The sequence below is a fragment of the Pelobates fuscus genome, chromosome 1 (genome assembly GCF_036172605.1).
Source record: "Pelobates fuscus isolate aPelFus1 chromosome 1, aPelFus1.pri, whole genome shotgun sequence".
Taxonomy (NCBI): domain Eukaryota; kingdom Metazoa; phylum Chordata; class Amphibia; order Anura; family Pelobatidae; genus Pelobates; species Pelobates fuscus.
In genome coordinates, this window is record NC_086317.1 from 376,448,744 (window position 1) to 376,475,173 (window position 26,430).

Genomic DNA, 26,430 nt, shown 5'->3' on the forward strand with positions numbered 1-26,430 from the left:
GCAGAGGGTGGGCACACAGCATATATCCCTATGCAGAGGGTGGGCACACAGCATATATCCCTATGCAGAGGGTGGGCACACAGCATATATCCCTATGCAGAGGGTGGGCACACAGCATATATCCCTATGCAGAGGGTGGGCACACAGCATATATCCCTATGCAGAGGGTGGGCACACAGCATATATCCCTATGCAGAGGGTGGGCACACAGCATATATCCCTATGCAGAGGGTGGGCACACAGCATATATCCCTATGCAGAGGGTGGGCACACAGCATATATCCCTATGCAGAGGGTGGGCACACAGCATATATCCCTATGCAGAGGGTGGGCACACAGCATATATCCCTATGCAGAGGGTGGGCACACAGCATATATCCCTATGCAGAGGGTGGGCACACAGCATATATCCCTATGCAGAGGGTGGGCACACAGCATATATCCCTATGCAGAGGGTGGGCACACAGCATATATCCCTATGCAGAGGGTGGGCACACAGCATATATCCCTATGCAGAGGGTGGGCACACAGCATATATCCCTATGCAGAGGGTGGGCACACAGCATATATCCCTATGCAGAGGGTGGGCACACAGCATATATCCCTATGCAGAGGGTGGGCACACAGCATATATCCCTATGCAGAGGGTGGGCACACAGCATATATCCCTATGCAGAGGGTGGGCACACAGCATATATCCCTATGCAGAGGGTGGGCACACAGCATATATCCCTATGCAGAGGGTGGGCACACAGCATATATCCCTATGCAGAGGGTGGGCACACAGCATATATCCCTATACAGAGGGTGGGCACACAGCATATATCCCTATACAGAGGGTGGGCACACAGCATATATCCCTATACAGAGGGTGGGCATACAGCATATATCCCTATACAGAGGGTGGGCATACAGCATATATCCCTATACAGAGGGTGGGCATACAGCATATATCCCTATACAGAGGGTGGGCATACAGCATATATCCCTATACAGAGGGTGGGCATACAGCATATATCCCTATACAGAGGGTGGGCATACAGCATATATCCCCATACAGGGGGTCGGCAAACAGTATATATGCCATTATAGAGGATGTACATAGTAATGAGAGCAGTGCATCAGTGACGAGAGCCTGCCCACACTATATATCAGTAATGAGATCACACAGTACTCACCATGGCTTGTTCGATCTTGTTGTCTATGGCTACAACGCTGGCACCGGAGGAGCTGAAAGACAACGCAGAGAGGCAGAATTACACATTACAGCATGTCCACACTGCATCCTACCTAGACCACACAGCATCCTACTAGCCCTCAGTGACCCTACCTAGCCGACACTGCATCCTAGTAGCCCTCAGTGACCCTACCTAGCTGATACAGCATCCTAGTAGCCCCCAGTGACCCTACCTAGCAGAAACTGCATCCTAGTAGCCCTCAGTGACCCTACCTAGCCGACACTGCATCCTAGTAGCCCTCAGTGACCCTACCTAGCAGAAACTGCATCCTAGCGGCCCGACCTAGCCGACAGCATCCTACTAGCCCTCAGTGACCCTACCTAGGAGAAACTGCATTCTAGCAGCCCTCAGTGACCCAGCCTAGCCCACACTGCATCCTACTAGTCCTCAGTGACCCTACCTAGCCCACTAGCCCTCAGTGACCGTACCTAGCAGACACTGCATCCTACTAGCCCCCAGTGACCCTACCTAGCCGACACTGCATCCTAGTAGCCCTCAGTGACCCTACCTAGCCGACACTGCATCCTAGTAGCCCTCAGTGACCCTACCTAGCCGACACTGCATCCTACTAGCCCTCAGTGACCCTACCTAGCCGACATTGCATCCTACTAGCCCTCAGTGACCCTACCTAGCCCACACGGCATCCTAATAGCCCTCAGTGACCCTACCTAGCCCACACGGCATCCTAGCCGTAGGACAGACCCCCTCCCCCCTATGAGAGCGCCGTGGCCCCTGTTACCTATTGTCGAGGGTGAGCGCAGCGCTGTCTGTGCCGAGCAGGGCGGACAGGAATGAGATGGAGAAATGTCTTAGCTGGCAGACCCCGAGATCCATTGCTGCAGCCAGGGCCGCAGTGTATCACCGGGCTGGCGGGCAGGCTCAGGGCTCCGGCCGGGGGGCAGCCATGCAGGGCGGGATGGATGGATGGATGGCGGTCGGATGCTGCAGCCGCTGCGGGAAGAAATGTCCCAGCTCAGCGCTTCCCAGGCTCCTTGCATAATGCTCCCACACAGCCCCGCCCACCGAGCCCGGAGACACGCCCACAAACACCCTGTGTGTGCCGGACAGCGTATAGTGACCTCCCACATGGGGAGGGGGGGCACACTGGCACCTCTAGGGGTCGGGGGGGGGGGCACACTGGCACCTCTAAGGGTCGGGGGGGGGGGCACACTGGCACCTCTAAGGGTCCGGGGGGGGCACACTGGCACCTCTAAGGGTCCGGGGGGGGGCACACTGGCACCTCTAAGGGTCCGGGGGGGCACACTGGCACCTCTAAGGGTCCGGGGGGGCACACTGGCACCTCTAAGGGTCCGGGGGGGGCACACTGGCACCTCTAAGGGTCCGGGGGGGGCACACTGGCACCTCTAAGGGTCCGGGGGGGGCACACTGGCACCTCTAAGGGTCCGGGGGGGGCACACTGGCACCTCTAAGGGTCCAGGGGGGCACACTGGCACCTCTAAGGGTCCAGGGGGGCACACTGGCACCTCTAGGGGTCAAGGGGGGCACACTGGCACCTCTAGGGGTCAAGGGGGGCACACTGGCACCTCTAGGGGTCCAGGGGGGCACACTGGCACCTCTAGGGGTCCAGGGGGGCACACTGGCACCTCTAGGGGTCCAGGGGGGCACACTGGCACCTCTAGGGGTCCAGGGGGGCACACTGGCACCTCTAGGGGTCCAGGGGGGCACACTGGCACCTCTAGGGGTCCAGGGGGGCACACTGGCACCTCTAGGGGTCCAGGGGGGCACACTGGCACCTCTAGGGGTCCAGGGGGGCACACTGGCACCTCTAGGGGTCCAGGGGGGCACACTGGCACCTCTAGGGGTCCAGGGGGGCACACTGGCACCTCTAGGGGTCCAGGGGGGCACACTGGCACCTCTAGGGGTCCAGGGGGGCACACTGACACCTCTAGGGGTCCAGGGGGGCACACTGGCACCTCTAGGGGGTACAGGGTGCACACGGCAGCTCTAGGGGGTACAGATGGCAAATGGCAGCTCTAGGGGGTACAGAGGGCACATGGCAGCTCTAGGAGTGCAGGGGGCACACTGGCAGCATTAGTGGGTACGGGGGAACATGGCACTCCCTGCATTTTGCCTGAGCAAAGTGTATGTGCAGGCGGCTGGGCGCTCAGAAAGCTCAGCGCCCCATCATGGTACCTTGTGTAGCCCTGACACTGCACTAAGCGCTAACATGAGGGCTGCACCTTACCGACAGCCAGGAAATTAAAGCTCACTCTCCATCCAGCCGTCCTGATGGGGATTACACTGCCAGGAGCGGCCATAGACTGCTGCCAACACCTGCCAACCGACTGAAACAAACAAACAATGCTCCAGGCACAGCCTGCGGTACTGCACTGCCATCTAGTGGACACACACAGCCGGTGCAGTATGTATAGTACAGTACCTACTGCCCCTAATGGCAACTCGGGAAGCAACAAAACATCTGGTAAGGTACACTAAATCAATTAAAATAGGTTTTTATTATTATTATTTTTGGCATTTATAAAAACTCCAACATTTTATGTAGCACTGTACAATTAGGGTACAACATACAATGTGCACAGACCAATACAAAAGGTAAAGAAGGCCCTGCCCGTAAGCCAAGATCTAGCCACTGAAGCTCTCTTATACAAAGTGCTTAGACAGACAGCCGTGAGCTTACAATCTAAAGTATATAATGAGATATGTATGTGTAATGATAATATACAAGAGATAGCAGGGTATTTGGAAGTGATGGCCTGAAGAAATTAACAGAGTATTGAAGCTACTGATAAGATGTAAAGGGAATAAAGGTGTCATTTAGTAAGAGCTCAGACAGATTTCATCCGTGTTCGCTCACACAAGGTCAAATAGAAGGAAGAAAGCAGAAAGGCTTGTTTTTAAGTTACAATTAAAAAAGCTAAATCCGGGCATTCTAGGTAGGGAAAAAAAAGGATGACTGCTTCAGGCAAAACATAAGATGGTGCCTAGGCTAAACATGAGACTATGAAAGGGAGGCACAGGCAAAAGAAAAATGTAACAAATACATTTCAGATGATAAACATGTTTCTAAAAGACGCACAAATGTTTAAATGAAAAAAATATTTGCCATAATTTTTTTTCTGTTTCAATGGGCAGTTGGCAAGCAAAAGTCAGAAATAAATATAAAAACCTAGACAAGCTTCCCTTAGTACTCATATAGTACAATCTATTCTAGGAAACCTAGAATTTCACCTAGTAAATTTGTGAATGTGAGTTCTTCTTGGTCTGGTAAATTAAGCTTTCAAAAAGTGAGACTTTATAAAACAAAACAGGAGAGAGGCTTGAGTGTGATAGCAGACTATACTCTGTTTTTTTGTTTTGTTTTTCTGGTTGCCACATAAATAAAAAATAAGTGTTTTTTCTCCTTCTTACTTTTCAAGTGACTACACTAGCATGGTACGTTTACACTACACAATTTAATAAAAAAAACTAAAATGGTGAGATTTCAAATGCTGCCCAAGGCAGCCAGGCATTCTTTAAATGATCTGTTACATTTACATAACAAACAGAAACAGTGGAATAAAGTGGAAACTCTACCTAATCTCCCTATATTCAATTGTATTTATCAAGGCTCCAGGTCTACTGTTGTGTCGTCAAGCCACCTCCACCTAGCATAAGCACTATTACAGTATAAGTCATCAAATGGACCCATTAATCCTTAAAAGCCTGCAACAGTGAATTGTTTTTTAATAATGCTTTTGACATGAGCGATGGATCTGTGTTTAGTTTCCTAGTTGGTTTATTCCCAAGAAAGCATCAATGTTCTATGAAAAGGATATTAAAATGCTTGCACGTAGGTATTTGTTACAAGTCACATTTTTAGCTGAACTCCAAATGTATAAAATACATTTAACTAGCAAAAGCATAACTGGTTAATATACCATATCCATGGTTTGAGATGATTTACCCAGGTAACTGATTTTGGCAGCTACAAATGTCTCAGTAACTTTTTGTCCCTCTTTGCAAACCAGAAATATTCACTAGACAGTAGAAAAAATTGAACAGGCCAATAGGGAAAAAGCACAGTAATAGCCTTTCCATTCTAATAGCTATAGTTTAAACTTTTACAATGCCTATGTGCATGAACTATTAAGTTGCATTTACATCAAATGTATATGAATAAAAAATTAAACGGCTAAATGAGTGTTTGCTATATCTACACACATAATTACAAGTAGTAAAGGACTCAGATGGGAAAACAGACGACAACAGCATAATTGAGAAATTGGTGAAGATCTGTGTTAAGTACTTCAAAGTTTGGAATTGCAAAATACCCCAAATTCAAGCTCAGTCAGAACACATTTCACAGCACAGATATCATCTTTTCAGAACAGGAAACATTAGACTGCTGAGAATCCACTAATGAGAGGCACTACAATGGTAGCCAAAGTGACTGTATGAGTTGGTAAACAACAGACATTCTGCTCTTTTGTGCTTCATCTTGAAAGCATTGTCCATCACCATGAATCAGCAAATTGTAGGACAACACTTCCAAACATGTTCAGTCCAAAAAATGTCCACATGGTTTTTATAGCCAAGAACACAGCAAGTCTAAAAAAATTAATTCAGTGAAGATGATATATACAGGGTGGGGAAACTTTCAAAAACTTTGTGTGCTGGAAATCCTTACACATAAGCACAGACACCGTATGGTAATTGCAATACTGTTATCACAGAAACACTTAAACATAACCCCCAAGGTTTAAACCTTGGAGCAGACATCACGACTTCTACTAAAATGCTGCTGCAGATTGATGCACTTTTTTGAACTTTCTCCCAATAACTAAGTAGAATTATTTTTGCAGGGGAAACAATATGAAGACAATTCCTAATGGGATACTGTAGGCACGAAACTGAAATTTAACTTAAAGGAACACTATAAGGTTACCAATACAAGTCTATTTCTAACGCAAGTATTCTGTGCCCTACTTGCGTACCGCCCACCCCTGCCTAGTCCTCCTACCCCAGCAGCATAAGAGGAGGTATGGCCTCCTCTGTGGTGGTTCACTCCAATGCTCCTTATAGATGACCACTGAGGACCTAATGCACATGCACCGCGTCCGCCACACGCAAACATTACCAAGTGAAAGTATTGAATCAAAGATTTCCTATGTGGCTTCCATGTCAAGTGACAGTTTTAATCTGTAAATGCAGCGAAAGAACTTCTAGTGGCGGTCATACTGACAGCCACTGTAGGAGGACATAACTCTGCAATGTTTTACATTGCATGGTTAAGGGGATAGGGACACTTCATCCAGACCACTTCATTGAGATGAAGTGGTCTGGGTAACTATAGAGTTCTTTAATTAAGCAGTTTGGTGTATAGATCATGCGCCTGCAGTCTCACTACTCGATTCTCTGGCATTTATGAGTCAAACATTTTTTTATTTAGTTTTTTCTATTTATGCTGCCCTATCCACACATTCACTGGCTGTAACACAGCCGGCATGAATAAAAATGGTTTCAGATCTTAGTTGCTTTGGAAATGTTTTTATCCTGTTCCGTTATTTGAACTTTACACACGAGGCTCCTACAGGAGCAGGCTATAAACAGAGCAAAAAAACCCAAAAACCTCTGTATTAGACCGACTGTAATAAAGGAAATATAAACATTAGTTCTCTCTTCACAGGAAGTGTGTAGAAAGCAGTGTATGTTACATGTATAGAGGTGTAGCTAGGGCAGAATGACAGAATTGAGCAGAGACTGCAGGGGCATGATCTATGCACCAACACGGCTTCATTAAGCTAAAGTGGTTTTAGTGCCTATAGTGTCTCTAAATACCTACATACATTCAATGTTTTCTCATGCTGATAACTATATGGTCTTATTTACTAAATTGTTAATAGTCAGGAACTCTGATTTAACATTTTAGGCCAAAAATGGCAGATTTAGAAGCTAGGTTTGTTCACCATTTTGGCCTAAAATTTTGAATTCTCTTTACCTTAAGGACAATACACACATCAACGAAGAATACTAACAGAGTTGATCAGTTCATGTGACTAGCAGTAAGAAGCCAGGTATCATTAACCTTCTGTCTCAACTTCATTTTGACTGTTAATTGCTTGCTGCTATAGATCCCCTTTGTAAAACTAAATTTTACAAACGGAATTTGTTAGCACACTTAATATGTTCAGTTTGCATTTGTATATTTACGTGAAAAGTCTTGTTAGTAACTTATACAAGATTAACAAAATGTAGCACAGTGCGCTAACAAATAATGCATCGAGGTGGACAAAAACACCTCAATTTCAATTGCATCGCACACCTCGTCAAATCTAACAATTTGTAACAAACTAAAACCAAAACAAAGTATAACCAATGTGACTTTCCTACACCCCTATTAGATCAATGTCTCTTACTGAGCTTGTTGAATAGCAACAATAAAAAAGGAAAAACCTGTTATAAAAAAAAGAAATCCATTCTACACCCGTAAACATCATCTGAACATAACATTATATAGTAAGCTCTTTTATCATACTACGTATATCTTATCAAAACTTTCATCCAGCAATCTAGGTTTGCCAGTTCTTCACTGACTGATATATACAACAGATTGTCGCACAACTACAGGACATCTATAAGTCTAGGAAATAGTGGGTAGATCATGTAAAAATACAATTGTGGTGCAATGACATGATGACGAGCGATGTAATTTTCAGTTGGGAAACAAAATTGTTCAATTACCAACTCAAATAATTTAGTGGCAATACAATTGCAAACCCCTCAACAACAATGTAAAAGCAATTCTGTAATCAACCAAAACTCTGAGATTGTGTCATACTTTTCATCCCAACTAGCATGATATTTCTAAAGGCCATGGCAAATAAGCCTTGTAAATTCCAAAATAAACTGGACAGAATCATCCTGATAAAATATGCTTTGTTATGTAAAGGCTTACACAGTTACATAGGCTAACAGTGACATGTGTCCAAGTTCAGCCTCTCTCACATCTGTTTTTGCGGTTGTTCCAAAAGAATGCATACAAATGTGATTAACTATTCTACATTATTACAACCCATGGCATAACATTATTGAAAACAGGTGTTAATTTCAGAGATGGTCCAAGCAAATGTATGCATCAAATGAAGTTTGAAAAAACAACACCTAGAAAGTTAATAATTCCCCTGCACTAATTTCTTGAGGTTTTTGCCCTCCCTAAAGCTCTCAATTTGACTGCGATAAAAGTTAAAAAGGCAATTTGTAGTGTAACAGAATAAAATCAAGTAAGAGGTATTTTTCCTGTGCAACTATGATCAATTGCAAATATGTAAACAAGAATATCTCTATGGCCTGACAAACATGACCATAAACTTTCTGTATTCCGGTGAATAATTCACACTAATAATTCTGTTTTGTTCACAATAAAAGTAAATGTCAAACAAAAAGCTCGAACACTCATCCAACATTTAATTTAACAAGCAGTTAACTGTGGGCTATTTCAGAGTGAGATAGTACTGTGGACTTGAAGGGAGTTGTCATTCATAACAAGAATTACAAGGTCTACAATGCTGTAAACATAACAGACACTACAAAAGCCAACAGTTTGTTACCGATGACTACGTGCAGTTAGTCCTCAGCAAACCAGTTGGGTTTGAAGATTTCGGTTTAGGTTTTGTGTATGAAAACACAAAAAGGTCCTTTAAAGCCACACTGTTTTGGAAGGACAAAAACAGCCACCCATTCGTTGTGCTGTTAAAACCTCTAACATAAAATAAAGTACCTTTTTAGATGTTGCTCCAGCTCTAACACAAGAACCTTCATGCTTGCTATTGTGTACCAGCCCCTGCTATGGTAAATTCTCCATTGCATTGAAAATTCCAGTATAAATCTGCTGACTAGCTTGTAAGTGAAACGCTCATGTTGTATCATTTCATAAATCTTTCAGTGCAGCTCATTCTTATTTCTGCATTCAGGGCTCTTTGTGAGATCTGTGGAAAAAGGGTGGCGGGGGACAAAATATCCTGCAGCGTAGGGCACACTGGCTCCTGTATATTTGCTGCGGCTGTTAGTGGCTGCCTTGCACTGGGATCAAGAGGAGGAAACAAGGGCATGCAGATGACATCACAAGCTGCAGGTCACATGACCAGGTGTTACATAAAGCATCAAGATAGATTAAAATCTTTATGACTGGGAGATTACACATCTCAGCAAACACAGGCGCTCAATTTCAGTAGTGCGAGCTAATCCATTTATAAAATAGCCATTACTTCCCAGTGGAGTCTGGCCACTAATTGGCACACTACTCTTTATACACGATTAATATTATAGAAAGAAAGAAAACAAAAGGGGGAAAAAAAAATACACACCCAAGTGCCCTTTGTTACATTTTACTACTTCATATGAATCCCATCTAACAATAATGCAAGGTGGTTCTTACAAGAAGTGGTAGAAATGAACCACAGCTAGTTTTGGGTTAAACAATCCGCTCATTAAGCTAGCAAGTAATTGGTATTAAGGCAGAAAGCCGCTGCCTTGAAGCATTACAGTCAAGACCATATTGGAGGGGGTGCTGCTGTGAAGCAGGTCAAAAGAAATCCTGCAACCATAGTTTTTACAAGAACGTGAAATTCATATAGTCCATCCAAGCCTTTGGTGTCTGGATAAACTGGCTTCATAATAGGAATCCTAGAAACCTAATTTATGCAATTGGCTACGATAATGTTTTGCTGTGCAGAAGCCTAAACCAAATGGTTCTCATCCCTACATAGCCTACATTTACCAACATCATCTATATCATGAACGCTCACCCCCACACCCCCCCAAAAAGAAGAAAGTTCCCAATTGCTTCAACAACCATCACACCAGCTGTAGTATACTTTAAGAAGTCTTAATAAAGAAACACTTTTACATTCCATTCATCATGCATTCATGAAACTCCAGTGGCAAAGAACCCTAAATGTGTATTCTGCATTGGTCTATTCATTAAAGGAACACTATAGTCACCTAAATTACTTTAGCTAAATAAAGCAGTTTTATTGTATAGATCATGCCCCTGCAATTTCACTGCTCAATTGTAAGCTCGTTTGAGCAGGGTCCTCATCTACCTATAGTTCCTGTAACATTGTGTAATTGTGTAACTTATCATTAAATTACCACCTTTTATAATATTGCAAAGCGCTGCAAAATAAGTTGGTGCTATATAAATACCAATAATAATTTAACTCTGAAATGGCAGATAATTGAGCAGTGAGACTGCAGGGGCATGCTCTAGACACCAAAACTTAATTAAGTTAAAAATTATTTTGGTGACTATAGTGTCCCTTTAAATATAATTCCACTATCACGATCTTAGGCAGCTGAACTAAATTAATTGCTCAGTTATGTGTGAAATCACACCAAAAGAATAGAACAGAAAACACAGTACTTGAAACAACTAGATTAACAAAGGAACAAAACATTTTAACTGCTTTGAAAAACAGCCTCTGGCTACAACTGAAAATGCCTGAAGTGCAGAGAAAGATTGTTTTCTACAGTTGTCAGATTCAAGAATTGAAGCGCCAGGCTAAGCTACTCTCCAATTGTCCTGAACTGTGCAATGTGTCACTTTATGTAAGAATCTGACTATAGATGAAGGTGTTCACCATAGCACATTTCAGCCTCTGGCAATATTAAAAACGGAGATTCATAAACATTCGCTCTGGTTTATTCAAATATTTTTGAAGCAAGCAAGGTCTAATAAATTTATTTAGTTTTTCTTGTCCACAATCTTACTCACCTAACTGCTCTACAGAATAAAACTATTTTTTTTTAAACTAGCAAGAAAACACTTTTAAACAAATATGCACACAAAATTAACCCCTTCAGGACGGAGTCAATAGTACACGTTCTGATCAAAACAAAACAAAAACTGGAATTTGCGCTATATGTCTGTTCAACCGTAATTCACCTCTTTCATATTAAACGCACCCACACTTATTATATATCATTTTGTTCAGGAGAAACAGGGCTTTCATTTCATATCAAATATTTATATATGAAACATAATTTATTATGAATAAAATAATATTTTTTTTTTATTTATTTAAAATTTGTAGTTCCGCCTCACATTTTAGCTGTGAATGTCATAACACTGTTAGGTTTTACTGCAAAAAAAAATCACATATTTGTAATCAGCGATGTCTCACGAGTACAACAGTACCCCCCATTAACAGGTTTTATGGTGTTTTGGAAAGTTACAGGGTCAAATATAGAACGTTCCATTTTCAAATTGAAATTTGCCAGATTAGTAATGTTACCTTTGAGACGGTGTGGTAGCCCAGGAATGAGAAATACCCCCATAATGGCATACCATTTGAAAAAGTAGACAACCCAAGGTATTGCACGTGGGATAGGTTTAGTCTTTTTTAGTAGCCACTTAGTCGCAAACACTGGCCAAAGTTAGCGTTCATATTTGTTTTTGTGTGAAAAAAGCAAAAAACAAATATTTTGCCAGTGTTTGTGACTAAGTGGCTACTAAAAATGACTGGACATACCCCATTTGCAATACCTTGGGTTGTCTACTTTTGCAAATGGTATGCCATTATGGGGGTAATTCTTATTCCTGGGTTACCATACAGTCTCAAAGGCAACATAACTAATCTGGCAAATTTCAATGTCAAAAAAATGAAATGCAAGCCTTATATGTGACTCTCTAACTTTCCAAAACACCATAAAACCTGCACATGGGGGGTACTGTTATTCTCGGGAGACTTCACTAAACACAAAGATTAGTGTTTTAAAACAGTAAAACATATTACAACAGTAATATAGTCCATAAAAGTGTTTTTTGTAAGTAAAAAAAATAATACAAAAAACGTCACTTTTACTTAAAATATCATCGTTTTAATACAATTTACCAGTTTTAAACACTAATATTTGAGTTCAGCGAAGTCTCCCGAGTAAAACAGTACCCCCTATGTACAGGTTTTATGGTGTCTTGGAGAGTTACAGGGTCAAATATAGTGCTTGCAAATTAAATTCTCTGCACTTTCTCCCTGTGTTGTCAGGCATGTCAATCAAATTTTAATTAATCCAATGACATAATTATGTTAAAAAAAATTACTTAAATGTACACGTAGAATTTTAATATATATGCATTTATAGGTATTTAAATTCTACGTGTATACTAATGTAATCTTTTATGTAATTACATGTGTATATATATATATATATATATATATATATATATATATATGTGGTTATTTGTATTTTATATATAGATAGATATATATAGAATGTCATTCTAAGTGTATTTTGTTATATATATATATATATATATATATATATATTAATAACAAAATACAGTTAGAATGAAATTACATATGAATATATAATTTATTTTACATTTTGTTTCAATATTTTATTTATTTATTTAATTATTTTATTTATTTATTATTGTAATTATACGTATGTATATATATATACATATATATATATATATATATATATATATATATATATATTATATGTGTATATATCTATTATATATATAATATATATACATACCGGTATATATGTAACGTCATTCTAAGTGTATTTTAATACTAATATATAATATTAATATTAAAATACATTACGTATGACGTTACATATATATTATATATATATATATAAAATATGTGTATATATCTATTATATATATAATATATATATATATATATATGTAACGTCATTCTAAGTGTATTTTAATACTAATATATAATATTATTAAAATACATTACGTATGACGTTACACACATATACACACACATATATTATATATATAAAAATACTTTTAATTTAAATTTACACTTGTCTAATATATTTTTTTTACACCACCTACCAGCAGGGGGACTGTCTAATATTTTAGACAGTCCCCCTGCTGGCAGATCCACAGCCAGCTATAGGGGGCCATGTGATCGCTCTTTGAGAGCGATCACATGGCCCCCGGGGGCCTGATTTGCTGGGGGAGGGCTGCCTGGGCTGTAAGGCAGCCCTCCAGAAGAGGATTGCGGCGGAGGTGAGTAGATCTCTCCTCCAGGGGCTGCAAGCCGTTACGGCGTACTATGCCGCCGCAACGGCTTTAAAGCCCATTTAAAGCGCGACGGCATAGAACGACGTAACGGCGTTAAAAAAACAAAAACAAACATACTTAAAGGGACACTCCAGGCACCCAGACCACTTCTGCCCATTGGAGTGGTCTGGGTGCCAACTCCCACTATCCTTAACCCTGCAACTGTAATTATTGCAGTTTTCATAAACTGCAATAATTACTTTGCAGGGTTAACTCCTCCTCTAGTGGCTGTCTACTAGACAGCCACTAGAGGGCACTTCCTGCTTCATAGCACAGGTTTTCTGTGCTAGAGCGTCGCTGCACATCCTCATGCTGTGTGAGGACCTCCAGCGTCACTCAATTCCCTATAGGAAAACATTGAAAAGCTTTTTCAATGCTTTCCTATGGAGAGCTCTAATGCGCATGCGCATTAGGTCTCCTCAGCAGGCGGACGGGATCAGTCTCTCCCCCCCCCCCCCCCTCCCGGCTGACGTAATGAAGGGGAGGAGCTGCAGCGACCCGAAACCACCGCCGAGGGACATCGGCGGGGGTCTCCGGTAAGTCACTTAAGGGGTTTTCACCCCTTCAGCATCGGGGATGGGAGGGAGAGGGGACCTGCAGTGCATGGAGAGTCCCTTTAAGTATGGAATAAACATTTAAAAATGTGGTCAGTTTACATTTCTTACCAGATTCCAGCACCTATATGCCCAAGTGCTCTGACAGTGCTCAGCCTCCTCTCTGTCGTGGGGACCCAACGCACATGCGCAGCAGGTCTTTCCCATAAGAAAGCATTGTTCCTACTGGGTTTTTACTGATGCTTGATGTCCTTATGCAAAGCTTGAGGAAATCCAATGTCGTTGAAGGGACTCAGAGTCCCTTAGAATCGCGGAAGCACCTCTAATGGCTGTCTGATAGAGAGTCACTGGAGGCAGCCTTAGTGCTGTAAAATTATCATTGCAGTTTCTCTAAAACTGCAATGATATAGGTTCCTATCCCACTTAGACCTGCAATGTATAAGTGCCTATAGTGTTCCTTTAAGCTTTGGAATTCAAGACAGACAGTCTCAAAGTGATGATCATCCCTTTCAGTAACCTGGGTCCTTAACTAGAACCTTATTTACACAATGTAGTCACATCTTCAGAGAACCATAAACTATCGAGCAGGATTGTCCACATGTTTCTGGAAAGTTCTTTTGAGCTATGTAGAATGGAAGGTGTAGCAATTAGCAGTATTATATCAAGGTCAGAGGGTGACCTAAACAGGAGAGAGAGGACACCAATCTTATTTATTATCCTCTCCCCACCCTCACTCTTTTGACAATATCCAAATACCCCCTTCTCTGTTTATCTTTATGTCTGTCCTCCATCTTGGATGGTCCGAGACACCATTTTATTGCACACATGACAGTGACCTCATGCAACAGTTTATTTTTTTTATTTTACGGCTATATAAAATACATGTGGTCCAGAGGTCTGCAAACACTTTGGGGGAAAAAAAGCCTATAACTTTGTGAAACGCGTTAGTGTATTCTAATATATATTTATTTATAATAAAAGATTGAAGCCCTTTTAACACCATTCTGGACCCTCCTGGAAGTTTAGGAAGATTTTATCAAGTAGAAAACTCCAGCTATATCATTGGTGGGGATACCACCTATACGATTAAGATTGAGCCAAAAATATTGTTTTGCTCCCTTTTGTGAGGACCTCTGATTTTATTTTTAAGTTTGATTTTATACCAGTGAGCACCACTTGCGGTTTTATTTTTTTACATACAAATCAACAACGGTGACCCACTGCTTTCAAGTTTGGAGATGCACACAATTTTTACTGTGATCAGATCCAGATACAAAATCTGCCAAGGCCTTACAGGGCCACCACATAGGTGGGCATTGTACCACCAAGATGCTATCACCTGGAGCGGGTCTATAGCTTCTGAAAATTTTAAGTGTTTTTATACTCCTTTCGCCAACTGTCAGAAGATACTACACTATATTGTTTTCTCTTGGTTCTTTTCTCTTCACATATCCAGTGACCATCTCCTTATTCGAGATTATCTACAAGGCGCTGCTCCCTTATTTTTATACCGTACTTTACTTTTTTCCAGAAGGAAGAGACTCTGGTTTGGGTTGTTTTAGCTGCCTACTAATACTCTCATTGGCACTAGGAATCCTTTATTTGTTTTTACTATAATTTATTATACCTACACCTTAACCCCTTAAGGACACATGACATGTGTGACATGTCATGATTCCCTTTTATTCCTGAAGTTTGGTCCTTAAGGGGTTAAGGAACACTATACAGTTAGGAATACAAGGCTTTATTCCTAATGCTCTAGTTTCCCTGTTCCTAACTTTATGGGGCACCTACCCCTGTCCAACATAAAAGGGTAAATAAAAAAAATAAAAAATATATATATATTTCTTCTCTTTTTTTTTACAGCACCAAAGCTCAAATGACGCTGGCTAGGTGTCCTCCTCCCACAACATCACTGTGATTGTGGGACCTAATGTGCGAATAGCACAGCTCACTAAAATTTCTCCATAGAAAAGCAATGAATCAATACTTTTCTATGGGGAAGATTTTCAGATGTCCTACAGCAAAGCACGAGTATGTCCAATGTCTATTAGGAACCTTGGAAGACAGCCTCTAGTGATGAAGGTAACACTGCAATGTAATCATTGCAGTTTACCAGAAACTGTAATGTTTCACCTTGCAGGGTTTAACAGAGAGGGGCACTACACCCATAGCACTTTAACGAGATATACTAGCCAAGCAACAGCCCCCTTCCCACCACAGTATGGGAGGACTCATACTGCCAAAAGCTGTGAATTTCACTCTCCCTTCAAATTTGATGCAATACTGCTGCACAATTGCATAATTGAAATTTTTTAAGGGAGTTGGGGGAGTGGTAGGAATTAAAGTTATATTTAAATTTTTATTGCCATTTATGTAGTGCCAACAGATTCCGTAAATAAATCTGACCGTTGTCAGACTAAATCCACCCAAAATTCAAGACATTTTTGCAAATGTCACAAAACATTTGCCAATAAATAAATGCAATTGTGGCGTTTGTGGAGAGTTTCTGAAACAGTACAGGAGGAGCACCATTCCAGGGAATACATTTTAATAATCACAAAACGTTAGAATGAGAATCCATTTGATATTTGTAAAAGCATGAGGACACAACCTTTCTATTTTGAATGTCAACATGGACCAAAATTTGTTTTAGCCAAAACAATGTTTGCCCCTGGTTAAACAAGGCTGTTGAAAAACATTGTTGCCATAGCAGCAGATTCAGAGATTTTGTTTGTGTACTGAAGAATAAGAAGAAAAAAAAAGAAAAAAAAATGAATAATTTGGGGGATTTTTCACATATATTCACAAAAATGTATATAGGTTGAATTAGAAGTACATCTTAAAGGGACTATTGAATTAGAACGCAAGAATTGGTTGATCTACACTCCAGGGCTGGACATTTCAAGGAAGAGCCAGAGATTATGGGCAAGTGGGCATGTCAGCCTATGCAAGGAGTATATTTTTTTGCCTATGCCTATTTTTATTTCTGTTTTTCACATATCTGTCTAAAGCAAGAACATCCAAATTCCATGCAACTTAGTTTTCAGATTAGTTAACCACACAAATGTAGAATGTTAATTGGCAAAATGCTAATCAATCGGCATGATTCTGGACCTCAAAGAAACACTGGCACATCCATTTCAATGAATGTTGAATTCAAGTCAGAGCATAGAAGAAAAAAATATATCTACATTCACTGCAACAAAATAGTTTTTTGCTCCCCCTGGTGGAAGTTAAAAATACACAACACTTTGCAGGTGCAAGAAATAAAAGAAAAAAAAGTTTAACAAATGTATATTTTTACATGATTTCTGCACAATATGTAAAATGCAAGCTTAGAATGCATTAAGGATTCAGCCTGCTCTGTATCTTGAATACAAGAGTAATTTCTGTATTTTTGCGGTCTCTTAATCAAATTACCTCATTTCCTTAGCAATCCCAAATCGTAAAAATACTGTTCAAATATGGATATAAATTTCTTTTTACTCTAAGAAAAAACATAAATTCATCTCTAATAAAGAGGACTATTAATTTTCCCCACTGTATTCCATATGGTAATATGTACACAACTTATGTGGCTAAACATATACATATTATTTACTAAATTGACAATACAAAGGGGATTTCAAATGTAAGATCAGAGTAGCTGAACTGAAAGCATAGATGACTTAGAGAATTTTTCCAGTTCAGCTATTTGACCTTAAAGGGACACTACAGTCACCTGAACAACTTCAGCTTAATGAGGTTGTTCAGGTGAGAACTATAGCTCCCTGCAGCCTCTCTCATGTAAACACTGTACAGGTATTTTCTGAGAAAATACAGTGTTTACATTGAAAGCTAGGAACACCTCCAGTTGCAGTCACTCAGAATGCCACCAGAGGGACTTCAGAGTTGATTGAGGCATAAAACTCCTCAATCCACTCAGATCTGCTGTCATGCAGACACTGAACTTTCCTCAGAGATTAATTGATTAAATTAATCTCTATGAGGAGATCCTGATTGGCCAGGGCTGTGTTTGAACTGTGCTGGCTCTGCCCCAGATCTGCCTCTTTGTCAGTCTCAGCCAATCCTATGGGGAAGCATTGTGATTGGATCAGGCTACCACTTCTGATGATTACACCAGACAGTTTTTTTTTTTTTTTTAGGCAAACAGCATGCAGAGTTACAGCTTCTGGCTTGAATACAGTAAGATTTTGCTATATTTATGGAGGCATGAGGGGCCCAGTGGGGCTAGATGGTGGTGTTAACACTATAGGGTCAGGAATACATGTTTGTGTTCCTGACCCTGTAGTGTTCCTTTAAAGGAACACTATAGTCACCAGAACAACTAAAGCTTAATGTAGTTGTTCTGGTGAGTATTATGGCTCCCTTCAGGCATTTTCATGCAAACACTGTCTTTCAGAGAAAAGGCACGGTTTACATTGCCCCTATGGACACATCCAAGTGGCCACTCCTTAGATGGCCACTGGAGGAGTTTCCTGGCTCAGGGCTGCATAGTAAGCAGCCCTGCCGTTCAGCGTCCCCATGCTCAGAATGCAGACGCTGAATTTTCCTCATAGAGATGCATTGATTCAATGCATGTCTAGGAGGAGGTGCTGAAGGGCCAAACTGTGTTTGGCCTCGCCCCCTTGCCGATTTTAGCCATTCCAATGCTTTCCCCTATGAAAGCATTGGATAGGCTAAAAATCTGACATTTTGATGAGGTCACCAAAGGGATGGGGCCAGCGCCAGCAGACCAGTGGAGAGCTGGAAATAAGGCAAGTTTTAAGACATTCCTAAATGGTGGGTTTTCACTATGGGGTGAATACATGTTTGTGTTACAGAACCTATAGTGATCCTTTAAATTTGAAATTCACCTTTAATTCTAACCCGGATACTTTCCATTTCGGTCTTGAACACCCCCCAGCACAGTATCGTCCCACACGTATGGGCTTCCAGTGTTTGGTTTTCAATTTTGATGTAATTTACTGAAAACTGGGAATTTTGGGCTTGCATATCTTACCTGGCATGTTTCTCTATAAATCTGGATGCATGTATGGCTCTATTAAATATACACCATACATTTATGCCAAAATCACTCACTCAATATGGCATTTATTTCTGGCAACTAAAAAATCTTTGGTGAAAATTAAGAGATATATCCGTATTCCAACAGGTGGTCAACATACTCGAAATTACAAACATGTGGGAACAGATGTCACACAGACTATATATCACACTTCAATCACCTTTCACAAGATCCATTTGAAATGCAGCAACAGCAACTTTTTTCAGTTTATTAAATTTAAAGGTACACTACACACCAAAACAGCTTTAGCTTAATAAAGCTGTTTTGGTCTCTAGATTATACCCTGCAGACTCACTGCTCAATTCTCTGCCATTTAGGAATTAGATCACTGTTTATGCAGCTCTAGTCACGCCTCCCTATCCTTTTCCCGTAAAGAGATCTATTGTTTAAACTACATTTTTTGCACAATCTGCTTAATTTAATTTAGAGTTTAATATGTCCTGCTCTGTTAATAAAAACAAAATAGTCAATCAAACCAAAACAAATAAAAATACATTTCTTCTCCTGCACTGAGGAAGAAGAATCCTATAGTTGAAACGCGTTGTGCTATTGAAAGGCATCACTGATGTAAGATTTTATTTGAATAAATGTTACTTTTTTTATATTTCTAATCTATGTTTGCCTATCCTGTTCCTCTTATTTGTCGAGGACCAAGCTCCATTCCTTTTGGAATCCTTTCAAGAAACATCTTGCCAAGTGACACTACCTGAGCCAGTTCTTTTGTGAGTTAGACTATATAGACCATCACATTAATTTATTTACCATAACTGTATTATGCTATGGGTTTCCTGTCTTTTGTATACAGGGTCAATACCTACTGAAAGTTATCGATATTGGGGTATTTATCCTTATTTTTATTGATTTACACACCCACATACGGTGTATGCACCATTGATATATATCTAGGGGTATTTCACACAAGCGCTGCACACTTTTTGTATTTTGGTTGCTTTATAAAATGAATTATTTTATCCCAAATTGTTAAAGGAACACTATAGTCACCTAAATTACTTTTGCTAAATAAAGCAGTTTTAGTGTATAGATCATTCCCCTGCAATTTCACTGCTCAATTCACTGTCATTTAGGAGTTAAATCACTTCGTTTCTGTTTATGCAGCCCTAGCCACACCTCCCCTGGCTATGATTGACAGAGCCTGCATGAAAAAAAAACAGGTTTCACTTTCAAACAGATGTAATTTACCTTAAATAATTGTATCTCAATCTCTAAATTGAACTTTAATCACATACAGGAGGCTCTTGCAGGGTCTAGCAAGCTATTAACATAGCAGGGGATAAGAAAATCTTAATTAAACAGAACTTGCAATAAAGAAAGCCTAAATAGGGCTATCTTTACAGGAAGTGTTTATGGAAGGCTGTGCAAGTCACATGCAGGGAGGTGTGACTAGGGTTCATAAACAAATGGATTTAACTCCTAAAAGGCAGAGGATTGAGCAGTGAGGCTGCAGGGGCATGTTCTATACACCAAAACTGCTTCATTAAGCTAAAGTTGTTCAGGTGACTATAGTGTCCCTTTAAACAAGTACAGAAGATTGCAACTTATACAGGCTCCCAACATGTTAAATATTCAAGTTATGCATCCTTCTTGCTTACTAGCACTTCCTCAAAGTGGTCTTAAAAAAATGCTAGTTAATCATGAAACATGTAACATGAAGCTTTTAGGTCACTGGGAGCCTGTACATGTTGCAATTTGTATTGTTTTTTTATTTTAACAATTTTATACGATTAAAATAATTTATTAACGCAAGCAGTGATAGCAACAAAAAGTATGGTACCACAGGACATTCTCTCTGCTCTGTAAATAGCCTGCAAGAGCCTTCCATTAACAGGGCAGGAGATAAAAACTTCTAAGGTAGACACACTATGCTGTCACATCTGATGAATAATGACATTTTTTTTTCCATGTTGGCAGTATGAGTCAGTCAAGGAATGTAGAAATATACCATTACCACCATACCCTTTAGGAGTTAAATCACTTGTTTCTGTATAAAACAGAAAAAAATTATTTAGCACCTAAATGGTAGAGAACTGAGCAATTAAGATAGCAGATCTATATACACCGATACAACTCCAGATAGGTGAAGTGGCTTTGGTCTTTATAATGACTCTTAAGATAAATCAAACCATGCTTTGCTTCAATGCCTCACAACATAACTGTTTCAGTGTCTCAAATTCCCTCCTTTTAACAGAGATTCTATTGACACTACTGATCAAAAGAGATCAGAAAAGAGAAGTTGTGTACTAGCAATGTGAACATGAAGTGGACAGGTCACAGGTATCTTAGGGAACACCTGTTGGGGTCAAACCATTCAAAAACGATTTGATCAAGAACTTGTGGATGGTCATCACAGTCTAAAAGCATACTATAGCCACTATAACAAGGGGCTTGACATATCCCAAGTGAGAGGTCGCCATGGGAAATTTTGTCCTGGAGTTGGATAGCCCGTTCATCCGACTAGTGGAGCAGTACTCTTCTTGCAGTTCTTGCAGTGATACCTCATGCACTGTTTAGTGATGTGGCATCACTAAACAGCTCACAAAGGAGCAGAACAAGAAGAGGTTAAAGGTTACAACATCCCCACTGGACCCTAGGGAAAGGATCCAATCCAGCTCTCCCAAAATAAAATTGTGAGTGTATGAGAAAATGTGTGTCTGCCAGCGTCAAGTCAGTGAACATGTAGACACTGAACGCAGGTGCTGCACTTAACTAGGAAGCACCTCTAGTGGCCATCAGAGTGACGGTCACTAGAGGTATTCCTAAGCAGCAATGTAAACACTGCATTTTCTATGAAAAGGTAGTGCTTATAATGAAAAGCCTACAGGGACAGGATATAGACACCAGAAATACTACATTAAGCTGTAGTGGTTCTAGCGCTTTAAGAATTGCATTTTTGTTTAAAATGAAACTTTATTAGACATTTCCCTGGGTGGCTGGCTGCTCCTTATATCTGAACTGGTCTCTACTACACGGACGCAGATCTCGAGGTGTGGTGTTGGATGAGAGCTCATCATTCTCTGGCTAGAGTGTCCGACAACCAATATGCCTTGATTGGACTTCTATTCACTTCATATTATCTGCACGCTTTATCTTTTACAACTATTTTCCATATGTGCCATATGCAGGTCAGCTTAATCGTAGCTAGATGGTTTTCACTCTACTTCAGACATGTTCCCATAAGAGTCTAGCTATATTGTGTTCATCCGTTTTTACTTTTATTGTTTTAGTTTCTTGTATCTTTGTGACCTGGCTATCACCTTACTATAATAACATGATACCACACATCACTTATACAGAGACAGATGCACTTAAATGGGCCCACTGTCTACTATATGCAGTCTCTTGCCAACAATGTTCTCATTGTTCTAATAGCCCACTCATATATTTTGAGCAATATCTTGACTATGATAATTTTCTCCATGCTAGTGCTGTCTGTTATAGTATGCCAGTGATTCTCCCTTGACAAACATGTTGGGTCTTTCTTACTTCTTTTCTTTATTTTAATTTCGCTTTAGCAACCTGACGTTAATTGTAACATAACTGCGTGTGTACATAATTAGACCTATAGCCTAACTTGTGTAATCTTTTATTAATGCCATTGTTATTGCGACTTCTAATGCCCCTGATATCATCTGCCAGGATTATTTGCTTGCAGTTTACTTTACATTATTTACTAAAAAGTGCAGTTTTCTCAACATAGCTAGCTACATTCTATAGAATGAATAAAGAAAAAAAAATGTAACTTTATTTACACACAAAAAAAAAGAAATAAGAAAAACCTGGCTTCTAGAGTCCAAATTCTGCACTATATCATATACTGGCTATGGAAATTAGACTGGTCTTTTAAATTTCTAGTAAAGGCAATGTGTAAGCATTTATCAAAAGAAATTAAAATCTTACCTAATGGATGAGTTGCAGGAAAGGAATATTTCAAAGGGGCAAATCCAGTTGATTGGGGAAAGAAAAAGAAAAAAAGAGAAAGAAAAGAATTAGTGACTTATGCAATCAGTATTGTAACAAAAGTCATACAAAACATTTGTACAGTTTGAAAGTCACTGTCAAGTTAAACTGCTAGGATTATTGTTTGCATCAGTATTCATATTACACTATTACTTGATCTGAACCCAATATAGGACTGATCATGAAATAGTTTTAGTCTAAAATCGGTGAACAAATAAATATGCTCAGCTAAACAAGGTGTATGTAGCACAGGCAACTGCATTACCTTCAAGAAACACACTCATGATAATAGAATTACACTATTGCTAGAAATAGTCACATGCTTAAAACAGAAGGGGTTAAAATGTGCAGCAATAAACAAGCACATGTTATTTGTTTCCATAGCAATAACTCAATCTTGAAAACTTTATCCCACTTTTCTGCCATAAACACTTCCATTTAATAGGGTTGGCCTTAGACTTTCATGCATGCAAATCTCAGCAATCCCTCACTAGTTTCCAGTCGCACTCCCACACTTCCCCTTCCATTTAAATTTTAATGGCACTCACACCTTCACAATGATCCTAGAGGCAGTTTACCTGGTGGTTGGAGATTGCAGCAGGAAGCTGCTCTCACTATTCTGTTTAGTTTCAGTGCTTACCTGATTACTACAATGCACAGTTCAGACTTCAGGACTCAAATGTGAGGACTTAACCCATGCTGTGTAATAGTCAGTGAAGTGAAAGGTGTGCACAGCTACATGCACACCCCTTTTGCCTCAACGAAAGTCCCACACAGATGTGCAATGCCTATGCCAAGTGACCAGGTTAGCATACCAGTCAGCAAAATGCAAGATGTGATATTTTTAGTTTTGTAAGGGTGTCTGGTCCACAAGAGGGGACATGTCTACCATCACTGTGTGCCAGCTCTGCCTCCTGCAACTCACCACCAGTCTCTATTGATGGTGTGGTGAGCCACGTGCAAAACTCCCACACCTAAGGCCAGCCCTGCCACTTGTTTTAAATTTATATTAAAAATTCAACAAATGGTATTACATTCCAGGTCATGCAAGGCAAAGCCCTGTACATTGATGAGGCATAGAGTATATCTATCCATCCATCCACACACTTATATTTGCACCACAACTGACTTTGTATTCTTATGTTCAAACGCTAACTTGTTGAGCTTTGTGGGATTACTATATGGTATAACCCACCAATGCTTTGAGTAAGCAGTTTTAATTGTTTTATGCATAACACAATGTGTTATACTATGCCATTGGGGTTTCCTGGTTCTGTCATCCCTGCAGCTATTTCATACTTAAAGTGCCATCTTTTGAGAATTAAAGTCTTCAAGCCTGAGCATTGTGGGAGTTATTCCCTCAAGTGGAGCCTTTCTCACCCAGAGCCAGTGTTGATAGGGCTCTGGTAAATGTGAGTTTAACCCTCATTTGTATATGAAAGTATTATTACTATAATAAGAATAATCTGCACTAGATTGTGTTTAATTTTTAACAGATTTTCTCTGACCAATGGATGTTAAGTATATTTTGAGCGCAACACTTATGTTTATGGTTTTTAGATTATTTTGTCACTTTAGGTGATTGCAGCTTATTTTCACAAACACTTTTTTTTTTTTAAGCGCTATCCACTTTTTGGTTATTATATTACACATTACAATTTAAAGGGACTCTCCAGGCAGCCGAATTTACTCACCTGGTTCCAGCGCCGGGAGCCTCGTGAAGCCGCGCCCCCTATTTCATCAAAATGACGAAATAGGCGGGCGCGAGCAGGGAGCAATCAGACGCTTCCATTTGGAAGAGTCATTGCTCCCTTGTGCGCATGCGCGGCTTTGCCGCACATGCGCACATACTTCAGAGGGCGGCATTCATGCCGCCCTCTGAAGTCCTGAGCGCACTACCATGCATGACTGACAGCTCAGCTCTAGGTCTTTGCCTGCCCCCCTCCTCTGCTGACAGGCTGGAGAGAGAAGGCGCGCACACAGTGCCTTCTCTCTCCTGCACACGTCAGACGTATTTTAATACGTCTGACGTGTACAGGGCCTTTTTAGGGCCCTGCATGATAGGAAGTCCCTCTGGTGGCAGTCTGAGTGACGGCCACTGGAGGTATTCCTATCAATCAATGTAAACACTGTATTTTCTCTGAAAATACAGTGTTTACATTAGATTGCCTGCAGGGAGCTATAGATCATACCTGAACAACTACATTAAGCTGTAGTTGTTCAGGTGACTATAGTGTCCCTTTAATGCAAAGTAAACAATACTTCAAACAAGGTCATCCAGTCAGTGCATTGGGTTGGCAAACTAATTTGTTGCACTGGTAGGGTTATTCACTGAAGTGTGAATTGACAGGAATTCAAATTTAAGGCCAAAGTACCTGGACTAGAAACAAAACTTTCCAAATCAGCTATGCTTTGAGTTCAGCTACTTTGCCCTTGAAATTTACTTTGAATTCCTTATAATTAAGGAATTTAGTGGTTATATATAAAGTGTTGGGAAAAGTAAAGGCTATAGTGCAGCAGCACCATCTAATTAACAGAATATTTCTGAAGAGAGCTCCAATATGGATGCTTTGTGTACAGTACAGATATAGGGAGCAGTTTTAGTTTAAAGGGTCTCACTACTCTACCTTCTCCAAATAAACCCTTGCTATGTTTAAGTACCATCTCATGTCACTAGCAGTTTAGAAGATGGACAAATGCAAAGTCACAGTGAGAGGTATGTGAGATAGGCTAAAGAGAATTACTGTACAGGAAGTACAAGGTGCTGAGGATTTTATTTGTTGACATGCATATCCATAGCTAAAATGAAACTAATGTACACAGAACACAATGTTAATTCTCAGATACGCAGTCATAAGTTAAATATGACTGGTCTGACAATTCAACTGCACCAAGTATATGTTTGAGGAAAGAACCTTTAGTGGGATGCATATCGCATACTAACCTGTGATGGAGCAATAGCCCAGAAGAGATGCTGCTGTATCCCGACTGCAGATTGCTTTACAATAGTAACCCCCACCCAACCCTCCAATCTATCCTTGTTTGTAACATAAAATATGAATTTTCATTATGAGTTTTCACAGTTTAAAAAAAAACAAAAAAAACGGATATTAAACATTAAGAAGCTAAAATGTAATTGGCACAAAATTCTGTAAAAATGTGTGCTGCAATATTTAGGTTGACCACTTGGTGGAACCAAACGATCATCTAAAAAGGACTTTGCTCTATTGTGACATCTAGTGAAAGAGGCTGGGATAGTTTAAAAACAGACTACCTTTACTAGCGTACACAATTTCTAGTGCTGCTTTTATCTATTTTACAGATTTAGATGTTCGAGTTTTCTGCAAACTATATGCCGTATTACTTAAAATAAATTCTATACATACACACATATATATATGTATCTCTTGTGCATGTTACACACTATATATATATATGTGTAACATGCACAAGAGATTTAATTGCTTAATTAACTTTTGCTTAATGGAACACTGTGTTGGGAATAAAAAGCTATTTCCAACACTATAATGCCCATTTGCCTCT

The 26,430-nt window shown here is 40.2% G+C and overlaps 1 protein-coding gene across 4 annotated transcripts in view; it reads right to left on the reverse strand.

Moving 5' to 3' along the window:
• The window catches only part of TSC22D1 (TSC22 domain family member 1), a 77,579-nt gene that overhangs the window by 4,663 nt on the left and 46,486 nt on the right, over nucleotides 1-26,430 (reverse strand). The window contains exons 1-2 of one of the 4 annotated variants that reach the window (XM_063425985.1): nucleotides 8,977-9,288; nucleotides 1,179-1,230 (exon numbers count right to left, since the gene is read on the reverse strand). In XM_063425985.1, coding sequence (XP_063282055.1) covers nucleotides 1,179-1,230; nucleotides 8,977-9,125 — 201 coding nt within the window. In that variant the 5' untranslated portion in view covers nucleotides 9,126-9,288. Of the gene's footprint in view, nucleotides 1-1,178; nucleotides 1,231-1,977; nucleotides 2,314-3,469; nucleotides 3,588-8,976; nucleotides 9,289-26,430 lie in introns of those variants that run through there. The other 3 variants (XM_063425987.1, XM_063425986.1, XM_063425984.1) reach the window with 3 other exon arrangements.